The sequence below is a fragment of the Entelurus aequoreus genome, linkage group LG06 (genome assembly GCF_033978785.1).
Source record: "Entelurus aequoreus isolate RoL-2023_Sb linkage group LG06, RoL_Eaeq_v1.1, whole genome shotgun sequence".
NCBI classification, from domain to species: Eukaryota; Metazoa; Chordata; class Actinopteri; order Syngnathiformes; family Syngnathidae; genus Entelurus; species Entelurus aequoreus.
Genome location: NC_084736.1, coordinates 64,257,885 through 64,284,023, shown reverse-complemented (window position 1 = coordinate 64,284,023; position 26,139 = coordinate 64,257,885). Strand labels below are relative to the sequence as shown.

Genomic DNA, 26,139 nt, shown 5'->3' with positions numbered 1-26,139 from the left:
CTTAGGTGAGGGGACGTTGCTTTGCAGTTCATGTGTTGTTGAAAACACGGCATTCCTCATCAACTTTTCTCTTTTTGGCGTCTCGGGTGTAAACCGTGCATCACTTGTCGCTGCATGTGCACCTTCACTCGCAGGTTACACACGGACACACGCCCATAAATAATACTTTTCAAAATAAAAGCAGCACAGTTGTATTGCGCGCAGGACATAGATGTTTTTTCAACTTTATTTTGTAATTGCAGTTGTTCACATTCACTCACAATCACGCATACGTCCACACGGAAGTAATACAAATAACGATTTTCAAAACAAAAGCAGCACCGTTGTATTGCACACTCAACATAGATACTTTTTTAAATTTATTTTGTAATTTATAATTGGCCTCACGCGGGCCGGACAGGGACGCACAAAGGGCCGGATGCGGCCCGCGGGCCGCAGAATGCCCAGGTCTGTTCTATACATTCAGCAAATGATGTGAACCAAAACTATTAATGTGAAATTGTTGTTAAATATGTATAATCTGTACTGTTAAATCGATCACACAAAATGGTTGATTATATGACCGAAATAAACTCATTTCATTCATAAAATTCGCAATCTCATAATGCACACTAAAGGTTAGACTGGATTATATCATTCCTTAGCAGTGCACAAATACTTCGCTATTTCTGTAATAACCCGTCACAGTAATTACCCTCACTCTCATTTGACAAGCCACATAAACTGTTGTCAAAATAAGCCATCAAAAGCCGAACAAAACAGTTCGGGAAGACTGACGACTTTAACGTTGTCAACAAGCTCCAATTACCCCTTTGTTTGTTACTAATGCACGCTATAAAGTCAGCAAGTGCAAACGCTGCGTTTGCACTTTCTTTAAAAGACAAGACTTCTTCTCTTAGAGTTCCTATAATGGCCTGTGTGCCGTGGTTATGGCATTTTCATGGCCATGCTGAAGCTATTATAGTATTTCAGGGGGACATCTTCCAAATAAAGCCTGAGGTGTGGCAACACAGACTGTTCAAACGCTGCATTTAAAACAACAGATGGCATAGGATGGCAAGATCACAGACTTGGGGCATCAAAAAGCACCAAAATTGGCATCGACTTTAAAGACTTATTTTCACAACTACTCTAAGGATTGAGGCTGGAAAAAAGAATCGGTTTATTACAGTACCTCGTCGCTAAAGTAGTGTTAGGTTACAATTAGAGATGTCCGATAATGGCTTTTTTGCCGATATCCGATATTCCGATATTGTCCAACTCTTAATTACCGATTCAGATATCAACCGATACCGATATATACATTCGTGGAATTAACATATGCCGCGCTGGATGCATTAAACAATGTAACAAGGTTTTCCATAATAAATCAACTCAAGTTATGGGGGGGGGGTGTATATTGTAGCGTCTCGGAAGAGTTAGTGCTGCAAGGGGTTCTGGCATGCCAACCCTCCCGTTTTTAGCGGGAGAATCCCGATATTCAGCGCCTCTCCCGACAACCTCCCGACATAGATTTTCTCCCGACAAACTCCCGGTATTCAGCCGGAGCTGGAGGCCACGCCCCCCGCAAAAAAAGTCTGCCGCAGCTGCGATTGGACCTGACCAGCCTCCGGGTACAAGTACTGGAGTACCAATTGCTTGCCAGGGAAGATCTTCCCCAGGATGCAAGGATTGACCGGTTTTGGGCCATGTTAGGGAGAGATGGAAGATTCCACACTCTCGTGCATTTTATGAAAGCACTTTTGTGCGTGCCACACAGCAATGCATCATCAGAGAGGTTGTTCAGCATGGTTAGAAAAATAGTGACAGAGAATAGAAAGAGGATGGACAATTCAACCCTTAACAAAGCATTGTACTTTCAAGTACAACAATGAGTAGATGAGTGTTGTGTGTGTGTGTGTATATGTGTAAATAAATGAACACTAAAATTCAAGTATTTCTTTTATTTATATATATAATAAAAAAAATAAAAAATAAAAAAATAAAAAAAATAAAAAATATATATATATATATATATATATATATATATATATACATATGAAATACTTGAGTTGGTGAATTCTAGCTGTAAATATACTCTCCTCTTAACCACGCCCCTAACCACGCCCCCCACCCCAACCACGCCCCCGCCCTTACCTCCCGATATTGGAGGTCTCAAGGTTGGCAAGTATGGGTTCTGGGTATTTGTTCTGTTGTGTTTATGTTGTGTTACGGTGCGGATGTTCTCCCGAAATGTGTTTGTCATTCTTGTTTGGTGTGGGTTCACAGTGTGGCGCATATTTGGAACAGTGTTAAAGTTGTTTATATGGTCACCCTCAGTGTGACCTGTATGGCTGTTGATCAAGTATGTGTGCATTCACTTGTGTGTGTGTGAAAAGCCGTAGATATTATGTGACTGGGCCGGCACGCAAAGGCAGTGCCTTTAAGGTTTATTGGCGCTCTGTACTTCTCCCTACGTCCGTGTACCACTCCGTACAGCGGCATTTTAAAAAGTCATAAATGTAACTTTTTGAAACCGATACCGATAATTTCCGATATTACATTTTAAAGCATTTATCGGCCGATGATATCGGCAGTCCGATATTATCGGACATCTCTAGTTACAAAAACTTTTTGCTATGTATTACAGCTAAAGACACTAATTTCAAGCCTTTATACAGTACCACTTAATATTTACTAGGACTGTACCGATCTTACATTGATTTTATATATCGGTCCGATATTAGCATTAAAAAAAAACAAAGTCCGAATGATATCGGCTTGCATCTAGAATCTCCGATACTAGCAGTCCTGCAGCGTGTTTAATCAACATCTAAACCTAAATGTCCACCAATATCAATCAATGTCAATCAATGTTTATTTATATAGCCCTAAATCACAAGTGTCTCAAAGGGCTGCACAAGCCACAACGACATCGACAGAGCCCGCATAAGGGCATGGAAAACTCACCCCAGTGGGATAAACACACAAGTTTAATATTTTCTTGTATCTCAGTGAAGTCATTGACAAAAGGTAAACATGGTAGGCTATAGGATACTAGGAGCTAACAGCTACTGTACACAACAGCCAAGCACACATGCTACACGTATGCAATATGTGTCTTTAATTGAATACTATTGCAGTCTAAAACATTTGTCAATACAAACAAGTATCAAATAATTATAGTTGCATATTACTTACACATACAAAGGCCACAAGAAAGAAGCTTATTAGAAAGTATCCAGTAAACAAACGTGTCTGCATTATTCAACTTACTGCGTCATGGCCTTAATTTAATGAATTATTGTGGCCACTTGCTGTCACTTTAAAATAATACATTTGTCATAAGATTGGTGTTTTTTTTACCTGCCATTGTTTTTTTCAGTCATTTTACACGATCAGGCCTTTTCTAACATTCCAAACTACAAAATAGTAAAAAAAACTGACATCATATCAGATTAATATCGGTATCGGCCAATATAGGTTCCAATATGGGTTAAATCACCAAAAATGATTCCTGAGCGCGGCCACCGCTGCTGCCCACTGCTCCCCTCACGTCCCAGAGGGTGAACAAGGGGATCGGTCAAATGCAGAGGACAAATTTCACTACACCAAGTGTGTGTGTGACAAAAAAAAAAATATATATATATATGTATATATATATATATATATATATATATATATATATATATATATATATATATATATATATATATATATATATATATATATATATATATATATATATATATATACACATATACATATATATATATATATATATATATATATATATATATATATATATATATATATATATATATATATATATATATATATATATATACACATATATATATATTAGGGCTGCAACAACTAATCGATTAAATCTATTAAAATCATAGTTGCCGATTAATTTATTCATCGATTCGTTGGATCTATGCTATGCCCATGCGCATTTTTTTTTATTATTATTTTTTTTTAATAAACCTTTATTTATAAACTGCAACATTTACAAACAGCTGAGAAACAATAATCAAAATAAGTATGGTGCCAGTATGCTGTTTTTTTTCTTCAATAAAATACTGGATAGGATAGAAATGTAGTTTGTCTCTTTTATCCGATCCAATAATCGACAGATTAATCGATTATCAAATTAATCGTTAGTTGCAGCCCTAATATATATACGTATATATATATATATATATATATATATATATATATATATATATATATATATATATATATATATATATATATATATATATATATATATATATATATATATATATATATATATATCAGTATTGTATTGGCAATTAAAAAGTTGTATCGGGGCACCCCTAATTTTTACAGTAAAATAGTAAAGCATTCATATGCTAAAATGCAACATATGTAAATATTAGGAAGTATCATATGCATTCTAAAATTAAACTAATTGCCAACACTGATATATATGTCCTATTATGTTGTAATTATTTTGAGTAAAATCTGCCCCTTAACCGCGAAGCATCTGCAATTTAATGCTCCAATTTTGAGACTCCCCCCCCTAGAAAACAGCTACTTGCTATAGTGTATAGTATAGTCGTTAAAATAAGAGGAATAAAAACAGTGGCGCTGCTGCCAGACAGCTTAACAAAGTTATAAAGATTGCAATAAAACTCTGTGAAGCTGTGGGAGGCTGTTTGCTCACCACAAGAAGCTACATCTTTTATATTACACATTATTTGAATCAAAGATACAAGCCCCAGCTCGCAATCTAGAATCAATGGAAACATTTTGAATTGTGAACTGAAGCATGCTGATGAAATATTCAGTACGTGTTGACGCAACTGAGGTCTGTGTGTGGTCCAAAGCAATATTAGGTTGTTATTAGTATTGCGCCAAGGATATTCAACTAAATTGTTTAGAGGGCCACATTTCCAGAAAGCTAAGGACCCGGCGGGGGTTGGACTTCTCCCTTCACTATTAGTCGTTTTATTGTCTATTCTAGAGAACTATCATCCTCTACGGTAGACATTTGATTTTGGTCTATTTTGTCAGAGTTACTGGAGCACCCTGCTGTTCTGAAAGACCTGCAAAAAACTTAGTCAAAGATCATCTCTATGACAGCACCCTACTTTTTTTAATAATCTGCTACAAACATGTGAGCCTCTCATACGTTTTTTGAACTGAACTCGCGGGCCACCAGTTGAAAAGCCCAAATGATGAAAAAGAGAGGATTAAAGATGGAACCTTGAGGAACACCACTGTTGGAATAATTGTTTCTAAGTTATCACAAAAACTTTGTGTTACATTGAGTGCCTGGTGAGAAGCAAAAGCTGTCTTTGGAACCTACCAAGAGTAAGGCTCGTAAAACTCCACTGTGTAGGGGGGGAAGCAAAATGAAGGTGTTCTGTTTCTTTCATGTATTGTAATCAAACAGAAATATATTGTCTGACCCAAGGACTACAAAAGCGAAGAGGAAGCAGGACCAGCCTCCCCTCCAGGCGACCTCTTTCTGAACTGTTTTACGAACCTCTCTTTGAACTCTTTTACAAACCTCTTCTTTGAACTGTTTTACGACCTTTTCTGTGAACTGTTTACGACGTCGTCCCTTAGAAGCAGCTGTTGTCATGTGGTCAGAGAAAGTCCAAATAAAGGGGAAGGCGTACAATCTTTTGGCAGAGCGTAATGAGGCGACTCTCCTCGGCGTGGCGAAGTTGGGAGAGTGGCCGTGCCAGCAATCTGAGGGTTACTGGTTCAATCCCCACCTTCTACCATCCTAGTCACGTCCGTTGTGTCCTTGGGCAAGACACTTCACCCTTGCTCCTGATGGGTCCTGGTTAGCGCCTTGCATGGCAGCTCCCGCCATCAGTGTGTGAATGTGTGTGTGAATGGGTGAATGTGGAAATACTGTCAAAGCGCTTTGGGCTCCTTAAAAAAGGGTAGAAAAGCGCTATACAAGTACAATCCATTTACCATTTACCAATATTGAGCAAAATTGAACTCTGTCTCTGTTTAATTCTTTGCTTCTTGTCTTGTTTAATAGATGTCATCAGTGTTTGAACCTGGCAACCACTAGTACAGGGGTCAGCAGCCCGCGGCTCTCGAGCCGCAAGCGGCTCGTTACTGCCACTCTAGTGGCTCCCTGGAACATTTTAAAAAAAGGATTGAAAATGGAAAAAAATGGGGGGAAATATATATTTTTTGTTTTAGTATGTTTTTTGTTTGAGGACAAACATGACACAAACCTTCCCAATTTTTAGAAAGCCCACTGTTTAGTATGTTTGTGCGTATGCTTCACTGATGACAGTATTTGGTGAACATCGTTTTGTCCCACTAATTTTGGCGGTTCTTGAACTCACCATAGTGTGGACTGTGACGCAACAGTTTGTTTACATGTAAAATCTTCCACTCCTTCTTTGTCTCATTTTGTCCACCAAATGTTTTATGCTGTGCGTGAATGCACAAAGGTGCGCTTTTTTGATGTTATTGACTTGTTGGAGTGCTAATCAGGCATATTTGGTCAGTGCTGACTGCAAGCTAATTAATGCTAACATGCTATTTAGGCTACCTGTACACTACCGTTCAAAAGTTTGGGGTCACCCAAACAATTTTGTGGAATAGCCTTCATTTCTAAGAACAAGAATAGACTGTCGAGTTTCAGATGAAAGTTGTCTTTTTCTGGCCATTTTGAGCGTTTAATTGACCCCACAAATGTGATGCTCCAGAAACTCAATCTGCTCAAAGGAAGGTCGGTTTTGTAGCTTCTGTAAGGAGCTAAACTGTTTTCAGATGTGTGAACATGATTGCACAAGGGTTTTCTAATCATCAATTAGCCTTCTGAGCCAATGAGCAAACACATTGTACCATTAGAACACTGGAGTGATAGTTTCTGGAAATGGGACTCTATACACCTATGTAGATATTGCACCAAAAACCAGACATTTGCAGCTAGAATAGTCATTTACCACATTAGCAATGTATAGAGTGTATTTCTTTAAAGTTAAGACTAGTTTAAAGTTATCTTCATTGAAAAGTACAGTGCTTTTCCTTAAAAAATAAGGACATTTCAATGTGACCCCAAACTTTTGAACGGTAGTGTATGTACATATTGCATCAATATGCCTCATTAGTAGGTACATTTGAGCTCATTTAATATCCTTTACTTTTATCCTATTTGTGTATGATTTATATTTGCATGTCTCATGACACATTATCTGTATGTAATATTGGCTGCATTTCTGTTAGTTGTTTGTGTGCCATGTTGTTCCAGACCAGATCAAACATTACCTAGCTAAGACAAACTTGCCAAAGATTGTAATAAATCTATTAAAAGAAGACACTATGCCGTTTCCTTTAACTTGGACACACACATCTATACCTTTGGCCATTAAAAGACAGTAATTTCCAGGAGTTATCTCACCTTCTGAGTAGCCTCTGATTTACTAATAGTTTATAATGTTGTAAAAATGTGTAGAATAAATATTCAATTTCAACATTTCTGTCAACGAAGATTTGCTTCAGCCTGCGACACATAGTCATTTTGATAATAGGCTATTATAGCTAATATAGACACTTACGTCATGTGTTTCCTTCATTATAAGACTTATATAAGGCTTTTCATTTTTTGCGGCTCCAGACAGATTTTTTTTTTGTATTTTTGGTCCAATATGGCTCTTACAACGTTTTGGGTTGCCGACCCCTGCACTAGTAGAAGTAAAGACGTTGACAAATGACTACTGATTAGATCTGAAATAAACAAGCCACTGCGGCACCTTAATTACATAAATCACATTACAGCCAAAAAGGAGAGGATTTTAAGGGGTGCCTTGAGGAACGCCTCAGTGGTCAATGTTTGCTAGCAAGGTAAAAATGTCAATGCAAGGATCTGCCAAAAGGTTTACAATGGTCCAAGTTCCTCTGTACAACAGGAGCACGCTAGTGTTTTCTTTAAAGAATTTTGTAAAAATGTTTGTCCATCCATCCATTTTCTACCGCTTGTCCCTTTCGGGGTGGCGGGGGTGCTGGAGCCTATCTCAGCTGCATTCGGGCGGAAGGCGGGGGTACACCCTGGACAAGTCGCCACCTCATCGCAGGGCTAAAAATGTTTGGGGGGCCGGTATGGTGTCACGATTTGGCCCCAAGGCCGCCAGTTCAATAGCCATGTATTACTTTCACTCAGCTGTCGTCAAAGCAGTCATCCATGAAATTTGCCTTGAAACAGAATTCCGACCTTTACAGAAAAAGGTCAGAGCACGACTTTTACAGACGAACAGAAACAAACAGACCAACTTTTGGCCTGAGAACTGCTCATTCAAATGACGACAAACTCAACATTGCATGCTTTTGGGACACTAGCAATACATCCGATGAATCAGAAGATGATGGAATGCATTGTTGTTGAGGGAAGAAGATAAACCCATAAGGGTAGATTCCTTCCTTTATGAGAGATAGCAGTGTCATGATCCTATAGTTATTTTGAGAGTTTCACGTACGTACCTAGATTGGAGGAGGCCCTTCCCTCCGCGGCTCTGTCTTTCAAACCCTCAGCTATGGACAGCTGCTGTTCGTGATACTGCTTCGCCCTCTCCAGGTCCTGCATGCAGCGGGCGGCGTGACCCAGGCCGGCGTACGCTCGCATCTCGATGGACTTCTCTTCCAGCTCCTGGGCAAGCTCCAACACGTGCGTGTGGTAGGACATGGCCTTGTCAAAGTTCCGGTGATAGTGGTAGGCGCTGCCCAGGTTACTGTAGGCTCGAGCTTCCTCGCGTTTATTTTCCAGGGTCTTGGCGATGCCCAGATGCTGCTCGTGGCATTGGACGGCGTTGTCAAAGTCTCCCATGGCGATGTAGACGGCGCCCATGTTCCCCAGCTCCCGAGCCTCAGAGAGCTGATCCTTTGACTGTTTGGCCAGAAGAACGCATTGTTTGTGGCTGGCCAGTGCGTTAGGGTAGTCCCCTATGGCTGTATATACATGGCCCAAGCTGCTGAGGGCCATCGAAGCAGCCTAAAGAAAAACAGAGAGAAAAACCTGGTCAGAAAATGAAGTGAAAACCACACTTTCTTAAAAAAGTCTCCTTAACCGCACCCACTGTCCTTATTGCGTTTGTATTGCAAATTCCCTGCCTATGCCTGCAAATATAAATGCAGGAAAAACACATTTCGAATCTACTTACTGCTCATAGACTAGGCAAGGGAAAAAAACAACCTCATTTGATTCCGAGGTTGTAAAGCAAGGAAGGGGGGTAAAATGTGATGCATATCAGCACAGCAGCCGGTTTGTTTTAAAACCACCAGTTTGCCCACTGCAATCACGCTTCATGGTGTGCCAACGCTAACGGAACAAAGAAAGTGCTAATCAGTCAGGTGCCATTTCACAAGCGTTGTCCACCTGTCATAACAACACTGCTGTGAGCACAAATTGCACTGCAAAACCTGGAAAAAGAAGATAGTGTATTTTCCGGACTATAAGTCGCACCCACTAATTTTAGTGGAAAAAATATTCTTCTATATATTTGCCGCACCGGACAAAAAGCCGTTGTGATATGATTTATCTACACAGTAAGATTCTGTAAATGTCTATTTACCTACCTTAATAGTTTCCAAACGGTGCCTGTAACAAGGCAGTAAAACGGGTGCTCAAACAAAACAGAAGTCATCGTCATGGACCCACTAGCTGTGGAAGCTAGCTCTCCAATCAGCTAAACAGACTCAATAACTCCACATTGGTGAGTTTACTGAGGAATTTGTGAAACTAAAACAATACAAAAAGAATGCCGTTGTAAGTTACTAATACTAACACAGACACTCGTAAACGTGTTCGCATATTAGCTAATTACAAACGTAAAAATATGCGTGAAAAATCTCTTACAGACACCACACATGGAACGGTTTCGTACGTTTAAAACAGTTTTAGTTATACTGTAAAACCTACAAACGTTGCTTGGAGTGATGAATGAAGAATCCATATGAGTAAGGAAATGAAAGGACACTGAAGTACCTGTACTGAGCGAATTCAGAAGGATAGCGTCCGCACAACTTAAATCGTCTTGATTGCGAAAACAAAGCAGGTGAGGGGAATGTTCAAGGAAGACATGAAACCGCTACAGGAAAATGCCAACAAAACAGGAAAAGCCACCAAAATAGGAGCGCAAGACAAGAACTAAAACACGACACACGGGAAAACACCAAAAACTTCCAAATAAGTCACGGCGTGATGTGACAGGTCGTGACAGTACACCTACTTTGAGACAAGAGCTATAGTGATCCATGGTTGGTTATGGTTTAAATTCATATCCAACAATTGCGACAACGACTTTTTAGTTGTCAAAATCGGCTGCTGAGTTTCATTTTTCAATGATTTCTACTAGAGATGTCCGATAATGGCCTTTTTGCCGATATCCGATATTGTCCAACTCTTAATTACCGATTCCGATATCAACCGATACTGATATATATGGGTTAGGGGGTTGCGGGGGGTGTATATTGTAGCGTGCCGGAAGAGTTAGTGCTGCAATTGGTTCTGGGTATTTGTTCTGTTGTGTTTATGTTGTGTTACGGTGCGGATGTTCTCCCGAAATGTGTTTGTCATTCTTGTTTGGTGTGGGTTCACAGTGTGGCGCATATTTGTAACAGTGTTAAAGTTGTTTATATGTCCACCCTCACTGTGACCTGTATGGCTGTTGACCAAGTATGCCTTGCATTCACTTGTGTGTGTGAAAAGCTGCATATATTATGTGACTGGGCCGGCACGCAAAGGCAGTGCCTTTAAGGTTTATTGGCGCTCTGTACTTCTCCCTACGTCCGTGTACACAGCGCCGTTTTAAAAAGTCATAAATTTTACTTTTTGAAACCGATACGATAATTTCCGATATTACATTTTAAAGCATTTATCGGCCAATAATATCGGCAGTCCGATATTATCGGACATCTCTCATTTCTACTGGTTGTGTGCCTCGGGATTTTTTCAATGAAAAAAAATGGGCCTTTGCTCAGAAAAGGTTGAAAAACACTGATGTAGCCAACAAGGAAGTGTTTTAAATGTAGAAAAAACAAATCATAATATTACCCCTTTAATGCGCCCTATGGTCGAAAAAATACGGTGAGTCAAAGAGTCACAGAACGAATTGTGTTCCACGTTTTACTATATGACATTCAGTCCAGTTCTCCTTTTCCCTCAAGCAAACAAACCATCATTGTTGTTATTGTGACCTTTCAAAAAAATGACTTTACTCTGGCTTCTCATCGGCGTTGGCATGCACTTGCTTGCCTGCACATTTTTTGTTGTTGTTGTACCATTGACCAGTGGTGTGGTTTTCTTTCAAATAGGGGAAAAAACTCTTACCATTGTCCAGTGGTGTGGTTTTCTTTCAATTAGGGGAAAAAACTATTACAAAAATATGCACATAGCTAGTATCCAAAGCGGGCTTCTTACTGTAGATGTTTGTACAGAGGGTAAACAGCTGGGCCTGGGGTCAGCTGTCTGTGCATGAACAGATGTTCAATTAATCTGGCACAACCAGCAAAGACAGCAACTCCCCATACCAGCAAGGAAAAGGTTTGGACACAGGCCATTGAAGAGCACGTTCATTCTGACAGGGAAGGTCACTATCAAGCTGGAATATACAACTTGCATACTGGGGCATATTGAAGGTCTAGTACCATCCATCCATACATCCATTTTCTACTGTTTGTCCCTCTCGAGGTTGCGAGGGTGCTGGAGCCTCTCCCAGCTGCACTCGGCGGAAGGCGAGACACACCCTGGACAAGTCGCCACTTCATCATCGTACTAGGGCCAATTTAGTGTTGCCAATCAACCTATCCCCGGGTGCATGTCTTTAGAGGTGGGAGGAAGCCGGAGTACCCGGAGGGAACCCACGCAGTCACGGGGAGAACATGCAAACTCCACACAGAGAGACCTCGAGACCAGGGAATCAAACCCAGGACCTTTGCATTGTAAGGGAACACGTACTAACCCCTATTCCACCATGCTGCCGGTATAATACCAATGATGTTAATATTTAAATTATTCAATGTATCAAAACCCATGTTACATTAAATTGTAAAAGTGTAGCTAATAAACTGTCCGGTCAGTCAAATATGCATGGTTGATTTTAGGACATTAAAAAAATGGACCGAGAACAGGAGCTATAGTATTGCTACTACTACAGCGCCAATTTTGAAATTATTAAGGCCGTCAAATTATATATTTTTTAATCAAATGAATCACAGATGTGGATTAATTTTGATTAATCACGCTTAAAAATATACATTTTTAATTGACATAATTTCAATTTGGATGAGAAAAATAGACTCATGAAAGAAGGGAATACATTTACATGTAATGTATTTACTAAAGATATTTCACTGCATGTTCATGTTTTTCTTAACAAACATGTATCCATATAAATGTGGACATGTTCTTTTTGGGGGTATTTTAAGACAGAAGTGCTTCAGTTAAACCCCTGCAGAGTGTGCATAAAACGGTCGATTTTATGCACACTCGTCATGGTTTTTTTCTCCTACTCAAATTTCCCCTGGAGAGGACCAACATGCTGTTTAGTGTCTTCCATTTGGACTTGTTTGGTTCTGCAGCCTGTAACTGCTAGTCTGCACCATACTGAAGCAGAATGAGTTCAAAATCAGCGAAGATTGTTTAAATAATATCTAAATGGTGGACATGTATCCATTACATTTAGGGAAGCTGCTGATGGTGTGTTTGACGGATGTGTAGCTTGAAGGAGAGATTTTAGAAGTCCACTCTCCAAGGTAAATACTGTACCTTATTAATACAATACTTCACAAAACTACTGTATTTGTTAATAAAACATTCTATTGTATTGTTTTTTTATCAAATATTTCTTATCTAAAAGTTTGTTTTTCTTTTTAAAAGACATGTTGTGTGTTTAACTTGTGCTGTTTTGGGTGGTCCAAGCACCAAATTCATTAATTGTGTTGTATTTTGAGTTGAGAGCTCTGTCACAGAACCAATTACTGTATTTACCAGACTATAAAGCGCACCGGGATATAAGCCGCACCCAATAAATTGTATTTTTTTGCATATATTACAAACACTGCCTGTAAAACGGCAGTAAAACGGCTGATCAAACAAAACAGAAGTCATCATCATGGACCCACTAGCTGCAGAAGACAAGCTCAATAACACCACAGTGACGTTTTAGTTAATATACTGAGGAATTTGTGAGACTGAATCAATAAAAAAAGAATGCCGTTGTAAGTTACTAATACTAACACACACCATGTTAACGTGTTAGCATATTAGCTAATGCCAACAACGCTAGTGTCATTACTTTGATAGGACGTACAAATATGCAGACATCACACATGGGACAGTTTAGTAAGTATAAACAGTTTTAGCTATACTGTAAAACTAACTGTGGAAGTGTCTTCAGGTGGATTCTTCTGATTACCAATAATCTGACCAAGAGTCCGGCAGTCAGGGTTCAATCAAGTCTTTATTGAGTCCTACTCTCCTGTCACTCAATTCTGCTCTCCACTGTTCGTCTCTCCAACAACTTCTCCTGGCCCCGGCCGCTACTGATAAGGACAACAGGTGATTAGATGATCTGCCCCAGCTGGGCAATCTAATCACCTGTCAGCTGCGTTTCGAAGCCGGCCCTGGCACACCCCGCTCCTGCAGCAAGCGCGCCGACCACGCCCCCCTCCACACGAACAAATGTTGCTTGGAGTGATGAATGAAGAATCCATACGAGCTAGAAGACTGAACGCCACTTCTACTTCCGGTTGTAAGCAATAAATGGAAGGACACTGCAGCACCTGCAGTGAGCAAATTTGTGCAAATGATGGCGCCATAACACAAACAATCAAACACCCTCTTAGTGTTTTTGCTTGTTTTTTTTGTTATAAAATTATTTTTACTAACACCGTCATCGAAGAAAAATCTATAAATTAGCGGCTCTGTCTTTTAAGCCGCAGGGTTCAAAGTGTAGGAAAAAAGTACCGGCTTATAGTCTGGAATGTACGGTATGTTTTTAAGTTGAGGTAGTACTGTATACATAAGTTTAGTGCATAGTTTACTACAATAGTTCAGTACTGTACACATTGTTTATGTTTCATAGCAGCATATGACAATAAGTATGAAGAACTAACTTCTGACCTAATGATCAGAGCTGTGAAATGTACTGACATGACCTTTGACCTTGCAGCATTTGAGTTAAACATGAGTCTCAATTGCGTTGATATTCAATACACTGCAAAAACTGAAATCTAAGTAAGATTAAATATCTCAAATAAGGGTGATATTCCCTTATTTTCTGTCTCATATGATAATTCTTCTCACTAAGCTGATTTTATGTTAGAGTGTTTTACTTGTTTTAAGTGTTTTGGTCCAAAATGATCTCAGTAAGATATAACAGCTTGTTGCTGAGATTTTATGACCTATATTGAGTAAAACATGATTGAAACTAGAATATCAACTGTTGCAAAGCTGTGTCATCAACACAAGTATAAAACTACTTTTTTAAAGTAATAATTTCTTACTTCAAGCATGAAAAAAAAAATCATATCATTATGTCAAGATAATGGTACTTGCATTTACTTAATTTAAGAATATTTTTCAACATATTGAGCAAAAAAAGGTCTCTTTTTTTTTCTACCAAGAAAAGTGTACTTGTTATTAGTGACAATATACTTATTTTAAGGCATTTTTGGGTTCATTGAGGTTAGCTAATTTTACTTGTTTTGGAAAGTCTTGACAAGCCGAATTTTCTTGTTCTATTGGCAGATAATTTTGCTTAGTTCAAATAAAATACCCCTAATTTTTGTATTATTTTTTTCTTGTTTTTGAACACTGACTTTTTGTAGTGAATTTGAGTAATTTCAAATCAGAGAGAGCAAGGACACATCCTTACTTGGCTCTGGGATGCATAATGAATTTCAGAATGCTTTGAATAAAGGAAAAAACTAAGTACAATGTTGATAAAATAAAGAAACAATACGTGAACAAAGTCCTGTGCAAAGACCAACACCTTTTTAATCAGTTATTTTCCTCAGTACACACACTGTACCATACAAACAAACCAGCCCAGTTTATTTTTTCCTTCACTTCAAGTGGCTGCTGATGCCTGCATCCAATCACCTGCTGACACAAGGACTTGGTTCAGGTTTAAAGATGCAACAAGGCATTACACTGGCCCAGGGATGCAATTACCCTCCGTCAAACTGTTGCTGTTTCATGTTCCGAGATAGCCAATCTGAGGCTGCTCAATTACATGTACCTTTTGAAGCCTCGCTCCTTCCCTCAAACTCAAACTTCCGCTTTTGGGAGCAGAAGACAGAAGGATTCCTCATCTGGGTCTGACTTCAGACTGCAACTGGATATACAAAGGCAGCAAAAGCAAGACCACAATCTGTCGCCAGCAGAGATGAGTTACTCTTGTGATCAGTGCCCCTCTAAAGTGAGACTGCAACGCGGCATTTTCCTCTCAGATGGAGGCCGAGATAACGAGGAGTCGGCCTTGCCAGCCACAGATGATGCACATGTACAGGGACCGTCTCTGATAACAACAGTGCTCCCAAACGAACACTACCAGTCGAGGTGGGAGTCAGACCCAATGCTCATAATGGTTCATTTTGGCAAAAGTGAATTCATTCTTTTTTTACGTTCCATATTCCAAGACTACCAAAAACACCACCCCAGTCACACAAATGCACACACTGAGTTCCTTTCCATCCTCATAGGCCAGGGGTGTCCAAAGTGCGGCCCGGGGGCCATTTGCGGCCCGCAGTTAATTTTTTAACGGCCCCGCGGCACATTCTAAAAATACGATTAAAAAAATAAAAAACATAAAAAGTGGTATAAAAGAGCAAACAGATGAAATATAAGACACTTGTGATTTAGGGCTATATAAATAAACATTGATTGATTGATTGATTGATTGAAGAACATGTTGCAATTTTACTCTAATAACACAAAGCTGCCATGCAGACTGTTTCTTTCTTTAATAAATAATAATGAATCAAAATCAATGTTATTATGAATTATTGACCTATTCAAAGCTCCAATTAAGTCACATTAAATATTCCATTTTGGAATATTTTTTGGGGAAAATATTTTGTGTCTGCCATATAAAAAACTAAGCTGTTTTGTTTAAAGGCCTACTGAAACCCACTACTACCGACCACGCAGTCTGATAGTTTATATATCAATGATGAAATCTTAACATTGCAACACATGCCAATACGGCCGGGTTAACTTATAAAGTGCAATTTTAAATTTCCCGGGGAACTTCCGGTTCAAAACGCCTTTGAGGATGACGTATGCGCGTGACATAGCCAGTAGAACACAGGTATGGCTTCCCCATTAAAGCCAATACGAAATAGCTGTTTTCATCCCATTATTCCACAGTATTCTGGACATCTGTGTTGGTGAATCTGTTGCAATTTGTTCATTGCATTATGGAGAAAGAAGCTGAGCAAGCAAAGAAGAAAGTCGGTGCGAAGCGGAGTATTTTGCGAGGGAAGTCAGCAACACAACACAGTCGGTGTTTCATTGTTTACATTCCCGAAAGATGCAGTCAAGATCGAAGAACTCGGACAACAGAGACTCTTACCAGGAGGACCTTGACTTCGTTAACAGACGCAGACGCGATACCGTGAGTACGCTTCCAAACATTTTGGAACTATAACTAGCTCGAGCTAGTAGCTAGGAGCTAGGAGCTAGCACACCTAGGTGTTTGTTATGCGGGATTAATTTGTGGCATATTAAATATAAGCAAGGCATATGTCTTGTGTTTATTTACTGTTGTAGTCATTCCCAGCTGAATATCAGGTCCCACCCGCGCGCTTCCAAACATTTGATTGCTTGCCCGTACGTGCGTGTCATGTACGTAACTTTGGTTAAATATATAAGCTTTATGAACCTTGGGTTAGGTGAACGGTTCTTTGGGCTGAGTGAGTGTGTGTGTTGTGCAGATGTTTGAATTGTATTGGCGGGTTATATATACGGGATCCCGTCCATATTACCCGCTCGAGCTATAACTAGCTCGAGCTAGTAGCTAGTAGCTAGGAGCTAGCATAACAAACACCTAGGTGTTTTTATGTGGGATTAATTTGTGGCATATTAAATATAAGCCTGGTTGTGTTGTGGCTAATAGAGTATATATATGTCTTGTGTTTATTTACTGTTGTAGTCATTCCCAGCTGAATATCAGGTCACCCCCGGCTCTCACAGCATCTTCCCTATCTGAATCGCTTCCACTCCCCACTAGTCCTTCACTTGCACTTTACTCATCCACAAATCTTTCATCCTTGCTCAAATTAATGGGGAAATCGTCGCTTTCTCGGTCCGAATCTCTCTCACTTCATGCGGCCATCATTGTAAACAATAGGGAACTTTGCGTATATGTTCAACTGACTACGTCACGCTACTTCCGGTAGGGGCAAGCCTTTTTTTATCAGATACCAAAAGTTGCGATCTTTATCGTCGTTGTTCTATACTAAATCCTTTCAGCAAAAATATGGCAATATCGCGAAATGATCAAGTATGACACATAGAATAGATCTGCTATCCCCGTTTAAATAAAAAAATTTCATTTCAGTAGGCCTTTAAAGAAGGGCCTAAAACGAACAAACAAAAAACATAATCAACAACAAAAGTTATAATTGACGGATAGATCTGAAGTTGATAATGATAAATGGGTTATACTTGTATAGCGCTTTTCTACCTTCAAGGTACTCAAAGCGCTTTGACACTATTTCCACATTCACCCATTCACACACACATTCACACACTGATGGCGGGACCTGCCATGCAAGGCGCTAACCAGCACCCATCAGGAGCAAGGGTGAAGTGTCTTGCCCAAGGACACAACGGACGTGACTAGGATGGTAGAAGGTGGGGATTGAACCCCAGTAACCAGCAACCCTCCGATTGCTGGCACGGCCACTCTATCAACTTCGCCATGAGACTATTGTGTTAAAAGTACAAAAAAAAAGTATGATTTATTTTTTAATACTTTACTAAACCGGACACTATTAAATCCCTAATAATTTTAGTGGGACTTTTTTTTTTTAAGTGTCTATTTAAGTTGCTCAAAAATAATAATGAATTAATGTTGTTATGAGTTATGCTATGAACTCCAATTATTATATAATCTCAAATATTCCACTTTAAAATGTCATTGGGGGAAAATATTGCATATTTTGTGTTTTTTCCATAAAAAAACTGGGTTTTCTTTGACAAAAAGAGCATACAACTTAAATCTTGAAAAAACACTTTATATTGACAGATAGACCTAATGTTGATCTGGAGATTTAGACCTTGAATAATAATAATAATAATAAATAATGACACATTTTTAATATCTTTTTTACCTAAACCCTTTGGGGTCCCCAGGATCAAGCCTGAGTGGAGGCCTAAATGTATATTTTTTTATACATATTGTTTTTTAAAATAAAAAATATCAAAATGGCCGGTTGCTTTGATATTTCAGTGAGCGGCCTTCAGTGGAAAAAGTTTGGACACCCCTGTCTTAGGCTGTGTGAGGATACACTAAGCCGGATAACCCCTTAATCGAATAATTATTTAGCCTAAGCCTCGTTTCAGCCACACTAAACCAGCGTTTAAGGTCCCCCTCCTCGGACAACTTTTTACACGGGTAAGCGCGCCGTGTATTTCTTGAATCTCCGGCTCTTAGCTTTGCATGGACTCATTGACCGTTTACAAACTGAGTTCGGAGAGGATATGACGCCAGAAAGGCCGCGCCTCACACAGAAAGTGACGTCAGAAAGATGGAGGCGAGTCATCCAGACATGCCCGTGTGGAAATCACACATGAATACCTTAAGAGAAGCAAACGTGCGATTGCAGCTATTTTGGATACAACACATCTCGGACGGCAACATAGACGGTTGAGCGACGGTTTTGGATAAGGCCTGGAAGAACGGCAGCCTGGTGGGATATGTTTGTCACCGAGTGTGTTGTGCCAGTTGAACGGCAAGAGAACTTTCGAATGTCCAGGTCAGCTGTGATTCTACTTAGTGAAAAACTTCGTCCATTTGTCGAAGGGGAGACAACGACAGTCTACGAAAAACAGCGAATATATTTGGACTGGCAAAGCAGACTATTTGTCACGGCGCATGCGCAATCCATCAGTCCCTCAGCAGCAAGCGCCGCCGGCAGCTCCGCTAGGAGCACCCCGGGACACGCACCTGCACGGCTGCAGGCAATCGACAATCAGAGCACCTGGATCTGATGAGGGCCGACGCCATAAAGACCAGCGTATCCGAAGATCTAGTGCTAGAACACAGTTCACTGCACTGCAAAAACTGAAATCTAAGTAAGATTAAATATCTCAAATAAGGGTGATATTTGCTTATTTTCTGTCTGATAAGATAATTCTTCTCACTAAGCGGATTTTCTGTTAGAGTGTTTTATTTGTTTTAAGTGTTTTGGTCCTAAATGATCTCAGTAAGATATTACAGCTTGTAGCTGAGATTTGATGACCTATATTGAGTAAAACATGCTTGAAACTAGAATATCAACTGTTGCAAAGCTGTGTCATCAACACTCACAAGTATAAAACTACTTTTTTAAAGTAATAATTTCTTATTTCAAGCATGAAAAAAAAAATCTTGACTTTGACACAATTGTGTCTCCTAATTAAAACAGATGACAGCCAAATGGACTTTGCTGTTTTATTTTCAATGAAACAATAGAAAATACGTACTCATAAAGTAGTACAGTTGGCACAGTACAGTAAACTGATATTGAAACATTTAACATGTGACATTTCTAACAATTTTGAACAGAAATAGTTCATGCACATTCAGATGAATTCTTCAAAATTACAATTAAAACATTTTTGGCCGGGGGCCGGGCTGTATATATGCGCACTAATTGACTGAAAGAGCACGCACTTGGCGCGATGATGTCATCTTACCGATGGGAAAATGCATTTTAAGACCATATGATTTGCCTGAGCGGCTCGAAGACCCCGAGAGTAACAAGCAGTTGCCTTGTTGCCTTTCCATTAAGAACAATAAATTAGTTTTTAGTATAAGTTTTAGCTGGTTTCAAGAAATGTAATGCAGAGCGCATATCATTATGTCAAGATAATGGCACTAGCGTTTACTTAATTTAAGAATATTTTTCAACATATTGAGCAAAAATGTCTCTTTTTTTTAAAAATTTCTACCAAGAAAAGTGCACTTGTTATTAGTGAGAATATACTTATTTTAAGGTAGTTTTGGGTTAATTGAAATTAGCTCATTTTACTTGTTTTGGAAAGTCTTGACAAGCCAAATTTTCTTGTTCTATTGGCAGATAATTCTGCTTAGTTCAAATAAAATACCCCTAATTTTTGTATTTTTTTTGTCTTGTTTTTGAACAGTGACTTTTTGCAGTGTGTTTCATAGTAAGCATCACGTCTCTGGCTTCCATCCTCGTTACCCGCTCTCTGTGCTTTCCTCTGCCCTTGTCTTACATGTCCTCCGTGTTCCCCGCAGTATTCCTTCCGTCTCCTGTAATCGAGCTGTGCGCCTCGCTTCACTGGACTTCCCTCCGGATTTTGGACTGCTTCCCTCGATCCACGACCCCTGCTTGGACACGGACCTCGACGCCTCTCTTCAGCCCTCGAACCCTCGCCTGCTTACGGACTTCCTTCTTGCCTTGCCCCTCTGGACTTTTGGACAATTCATCCAACACGCACGAACAACAAACACTGGTAACATTTATGTTGCTAATTCCTCACATCGTCTTACCTTAGCGTACACACCCCAACACATAACTAAGCTCAATAAACCTGTTGAGCTTTATCCTGTCGTTGTGTCGTCTCCTTCCCCCGTCGAATGTAACACTATTACTAGTTATTGTCCACGATGTATGCCGAGCGATTACTCAACGTCTAGTTCTGTACTCCATAACTATTGTGAAGCCATGAAGTGGTTGCGGCCGTCAGGTACGACCGCCAATTTCCACCTACAAACACAGTGTCCCAGTGGAATGCGCTCCCAACAGGTATAAAAGAAAGGGCATCTCTATCCTCCTTCAAAACCGCAATAAAAGTTCACCTCCAGGCAGCTACAACCCTAAACTAACACCCTCCCCGGAATGCTAACAATCAAATGTAAACAATCAAATGCAGATACTTTTTCTTATGACTTCTTATCTCTCTCTCTCTCTCTCTCTCTCTCTCTCTCTCTCTCTCTCTCTCTCTCTCTCTCTCTCTCTCTCTCTCTCTCTCTCTCTATGTCCACTACTTGATGTCCATATCCTAACCCCCCCCCCCTCCACACCCCTGATTGTAAATAATGTAAATCATTCATTGTGATTATCTTGTGTGATGACTGTATTATGATGATAGTATATATGATAGTATATATCTGTATCATGAATCAATTTAAGTGGACCCCGACTTAAACAAGTTGAAAAACTTATTCGGGTGTTACCATTTAGTGGTCAATTGTACGGAATATGTACTTCACTGTGCAACCTACTAATAAAAGTCTCAATCAATCAATCAATCCTGACCAGATAGCTATGATTGTTGAAAAATGTTCTTTATCAGGTGTGATTCACTACAATAGTCTAACAGCTGCTGATGGTGAGGTAAGCAAGGTTTACTGGTAAAAGAAAGGTGTCAATAGTCTACATTGAAACACAGGGTAAGGATACACTTCCAGGTCAGAGATGACTATGACGCGCACATTTTTTTCGCGCATGCGCACTAGGTCGCGTTGTGCCGGCGGACGAAGAGGGGGAGGGGGTCTTAAACGACCATTGTGTGTGTGTGGTCACGGATAAGGTTAGGTGGGATTTACCCTGGATGACCTTAGTGTAGAAAGGGCCATTGTCAGATGTGACTGTGTTTACAAAGTCCAGCCCGTCCCTGGATGTGAGCTGATTTGATTAATCCTAGCCCCCCCACCCCTCCTTCCTTTGTAAACTGTTGATATACTGCTGGCTCTTATCAGCAAACACATTTTGCACTAAGGGTCTCCTAATGAAAGGTAAACTGGTTGTGCTGGGAGCAGAGGGGAGGAATGCAGAGGGAGACAGCAGGGGAGGGATGATGCCATGTTCAACAGAAATACGTGGCATCAACACGTAGGGGACGGCGTGGCGCAGTTCGGCCGGAATTTTCAGAGTTTGCACTGGCTTCCTGTTAATTTTAGAATTGATTTTAAAACCTTTCTGTTTGTTTTTAAAGCTTTACATGGACTGGCACCTCAGTATATCTCGGACCTCATCCAAATTGACACTCCTGTGCGCGCTCTGAGGTCCGAGAGCCAGCTCCAGCTTGTGGTGCCCAAGACCAGACTTAAAGGCCTACTGAAACCTACTACTACCAACCACGCAGTCTGATAATTTATATATCAATGATGAAATCTTAACATTGCAACACATGTTAATACGGCCGGGTTAACTTATAAAGTGCAATTTTAAATTTCCCGCTAAACTTCCGGTTGAAAACTCTTTTGGATGATGACGTATGCGCGTGACGTAGCCAGTGAAACACAGGTATGGATAACCCATTGAAGCCAATACAAATTAGCTCTGTTTTCATCTCATTATTCCACAGTATTCTGGACATCTGTGTTGGTGAATCTGTTGCAATTTGTTCATTGCATTATGGAGAAAGAAGCTGAGCAAGCAAAGAAGAAAGTTGTCGGTGCGAAGCGGCGTATTTTGCGAGGGAAGTCAGCAACACAACACAGCCGGTGTTTCATTGTTTACATTCCCGAAAGATGCAGTCAAGATCGAAGAACTCGGACAACAGAAACTCTTACCAGGAGGACTTTGACTTCGATACCAGACGCTTGTAGAGAACTGGGACAACACAGACTCTTACCAGGATTACTTTGATTTGGATACACAGACGCAGACGCGGTACCGTGAGTACGCAGCTGCGCTTCCAAACATTTAATCGCTTGCCCGTACGTGCGTGTCACATACGTAACTTTGGTTAAATATATAAGCTTTATGAACCTTGGGTTAGGTGAACGGTCCTTTGGGCTGAGTGATTGTGTGTGTTGTGCAGGTGTTTGAATTGTATTGGCGGGTTGTATTGACGGGAGCTAGTAGCTAGGAGCTAGGAGCTAGCATAACAAACACCTAGGTGTTTTTATGCGGGATTAATTTGTGGCATATTAAATATAAGCCTGGTTGTGTTGTGGCTAAAAGAGTATATATATGTCTTGTGTTTATTTACTGTTGTAGTCATTCCCAGCTGAATATCAGGTCACCCCCGGCTCTCACAGGATTTTCCCTATCTGAATAGCTTGTACTCCCCACTAGTCCTTCACTTGCACTTTCCTCATCCACAAATCTTTCATCCTCGCTCAAATTAATGGGGAAATTGTCGCTTTCTCGGTCCGAATCGCTCTCACTTCTGGCCGCCATCACTGCAAACAATAGGGAACTTTGCGGAAATGTTCAACTGACTACGTCACGCTACTTCCGGTAGGGGCGAGGCTTTTTTTTGTCAGCTACCAAAAGTTGCGATCTTTATCGTCGTTGTTCTCTACTAAATCCTTTCAGCAAAAATATGGCAATATCGCGAAATGATCAAGTATGACACATAGAATAGATCTGCTATCCCCGTTTAAATTTAAAAAAATCATTTCAGTAGGCCTTTAAAACCAGGGGAGACAGGGCCTCCTCTGTGGTCGGCCCTAAGCTCTGGAACACTCTGCCCCTCCATGTTCAAACTGCTCCCACAGTACAGTGTTTTAAGTCTCGTATTAAGACCCACTTTTATTCTTTGGCTTTTAACACTACGTGAGTTGTGTGGTCCTCTGTCCTCTGTTGTCCTCTGTGTTTTTTTTTATTTATTTTGATTTCTATTCACGGTTTTAATTGGTTTTACCTTTTAAAATCGTTTTTAATCATATTTATATTGGTTTTATATTTATTTATTTTTTGTTTTTATTCAGTCATTGGTGGAGCTAAGGATAATATTTGAATACGGTTTTTAATATTGTTGTGCAGCACTTTGGAAACATTTTTGTTGTTTAAATGTGCTGTATAAATAAAGTGGATTGGATTGGGTTCCTGGTTCAATCCCCACCTTCTACCGACCGCGTCACGTACGTTGTGTCCTTGAGCAAGACACTTCACCCATGCTCCTGATGGGCCGTGGTTAGGGCCTTGCAAGGCAGCCCCCGCCATCAGTGTGTGAATGGGTGAATGTGGAAATAGTGTCAAAGCGCTTTGAGTACCTTGAAGGTAGAAAAGCGCTATACAAGTATAACCCACAACCCATAACATAAGTCAATTTCTTCCTCCTGACAAGGAGAGGGGCTTAGGATTCTTTGCTCATTTTCCTCTATTAGCCTTTTCTACTAAGTATGTTTATATTTAGCCGAGCATTCGACTAATGGCTGCTTTCATAGCATGTGCGAGAGGTAATGAATCGTACTTAGAATAATTACCCTCTTATGTCATGCAGCAGAGCTGCTCTCCATAGTGTATGCGTTTTGTGACTGAGTCCCTGGTGTGGGTTTTATTTCTCCCACTGCCCAGCACTTCACTGCTGATTTAAGCAAGGTTGGGACTATTGTTTCTGACAGAATAATTCCTTATTTCTAGGGCTGTCAAACCATTAAAGCATCTAATCGCGATTAATCACATTTTGGCCATAGTTAACTTGTAATGAATCACTATAATCGCAGATGGATCTTTTTAAAGACTGCATCTTTAAAGGGAACCTTTGATGAATTTCTTCTTTTCAGACTTGTAACTGTTGTTGCTAAGCGTCAAATCGTAAGTTTCATGCATTTTGATGTGAGCTGGCACACAGTGTAGGATGGTTCTGTTCGCATGGTGATGTATTTAGACATTAAAGGCCTACTGAAACCCACTACTACCGACCACACAGTCTGATAGTTTATATACCAATGATGAAATCTTAACAATGCAACACATGCCAATACGGCCGGGTTAACTTATAAAGTGCAATTTTAAATTTCCCGGGAAATATCCGGCTGAAAACGTCTCGGTACGATGACGTTTGCGCGTGACATCACAGATTGAATGGAAGTATTAGGACACAATGAACAGCGTCTGTTTTCACCAAAAAATTCCACAGTATTCTGGACATCTGTGTTGGTGAATCTTTTGCAATTTGTTTAATGAACAATGGAGACAGCAAAGAAGAAAGCTGTAGGTGGGATCGGTGTATTAGCGGTTGGCTAAAGCAACACAACCAGGAGGACTTTGAGTCGGATAGCCGACGCGCTATCCGACGCTAGCCGCCGACCGCACCGATGACCGGTGAAGTCCTTCGTCGCGCCGTCGATCGCTAGAACGCAGGTGAGCACGGGTGGTGATGAGCAGATGAGGGCTGGCGTAGGTGGAGCGCTAATGTTTTTAGCATAGCTCTGTCGAGGTCCCGTAGCTAAATTAGCTTCAATGGCGTCGTTTGCAACAGCATTGCTTGGCTTCGCCAGGCTGGACAGCATTAACCGTGTGGTTACAGGTCCAGTGTTTGGTTCGGTGTCTCCTGATAGTAGAAATAATAGTAGTATTGTTGATCTCTTGTCTATCCTTCCAGTCAGGGGCATGTTTCTTCTGTTTCTATCCGCAGTTAAGCACGATGCTATCACGTTAGCTCCGAAGCTAAAGTGCTTCATCAATGTATTGTCGTGGAGACAAAAGTCACTGTGAATGTCCATTTCGTGTTGTCGACTCTCATTTTCAAGAGCATATAGTATCCGAAGTGGTTTAAAATACAAATCCGTGATCCACAATAGAAAAAGGAGAAAGTGTGGAATCCAATGAGCCCTTTTACCTAAGTTACGGTCAGAGCAAAAGAAGATACACCCTGGCGTCCTGCACTGCACTCTAATCCTTCACTCTCACTTTCCTCATCCACAAATCTTTCATCCTCACTCAAATTAATGGGGTAATCGTCGCTTTCTCGGTCCGAATCGCTCTCGCTGCTGGTGTAAACAATGTGCAGATGTGAGGAGCTCTTCAACCTGTGACGTCACGCTACTTCCGGTACAGGCAAGGCTTTTTTTATCAGCGACCAAAAGTTGCAAACTTTATCGTCCATGTTCTCTACTAAATCCTTTCAGCAAAAATATGGCAATATCGCAAAATGATCAAGTATGACACATAGAATGGACCTGCTATCTCCGTTTGAATAAGAAAATTTCATTTCAGTAGGCCTTTAAGTAAAGCTCTTAGCTA

General features: G+C 40.3%; 1 protein-coding gene across 3 annotated transcripts in view; it reads right to left on the bottom strand.

Annotated features, from left to right (window-relative positions):
• The window catches only part of LOC133652447 (tetratricopeptide repeat protein 28-like), a 605,917-nt gene that overhangs the window by 128,831 nt on the left and 450,947 nt on the right, over window positions 1–26,139 (bottom strand). For all 3 annotated transcript variants that reach the window (XM_062051209.1, XM_062051210.1, XM_062051211.1), the window contains one exon: window positions 8,464–8,971. In XM_062051209.1, coding sequence (XP_061907193.1) covers window positions 8,464–8,971 — 508 coding nt within the window. The remainder of the gene's footprint in view (window positions 1–8,463; window positions 8,972–26,139) is intronic.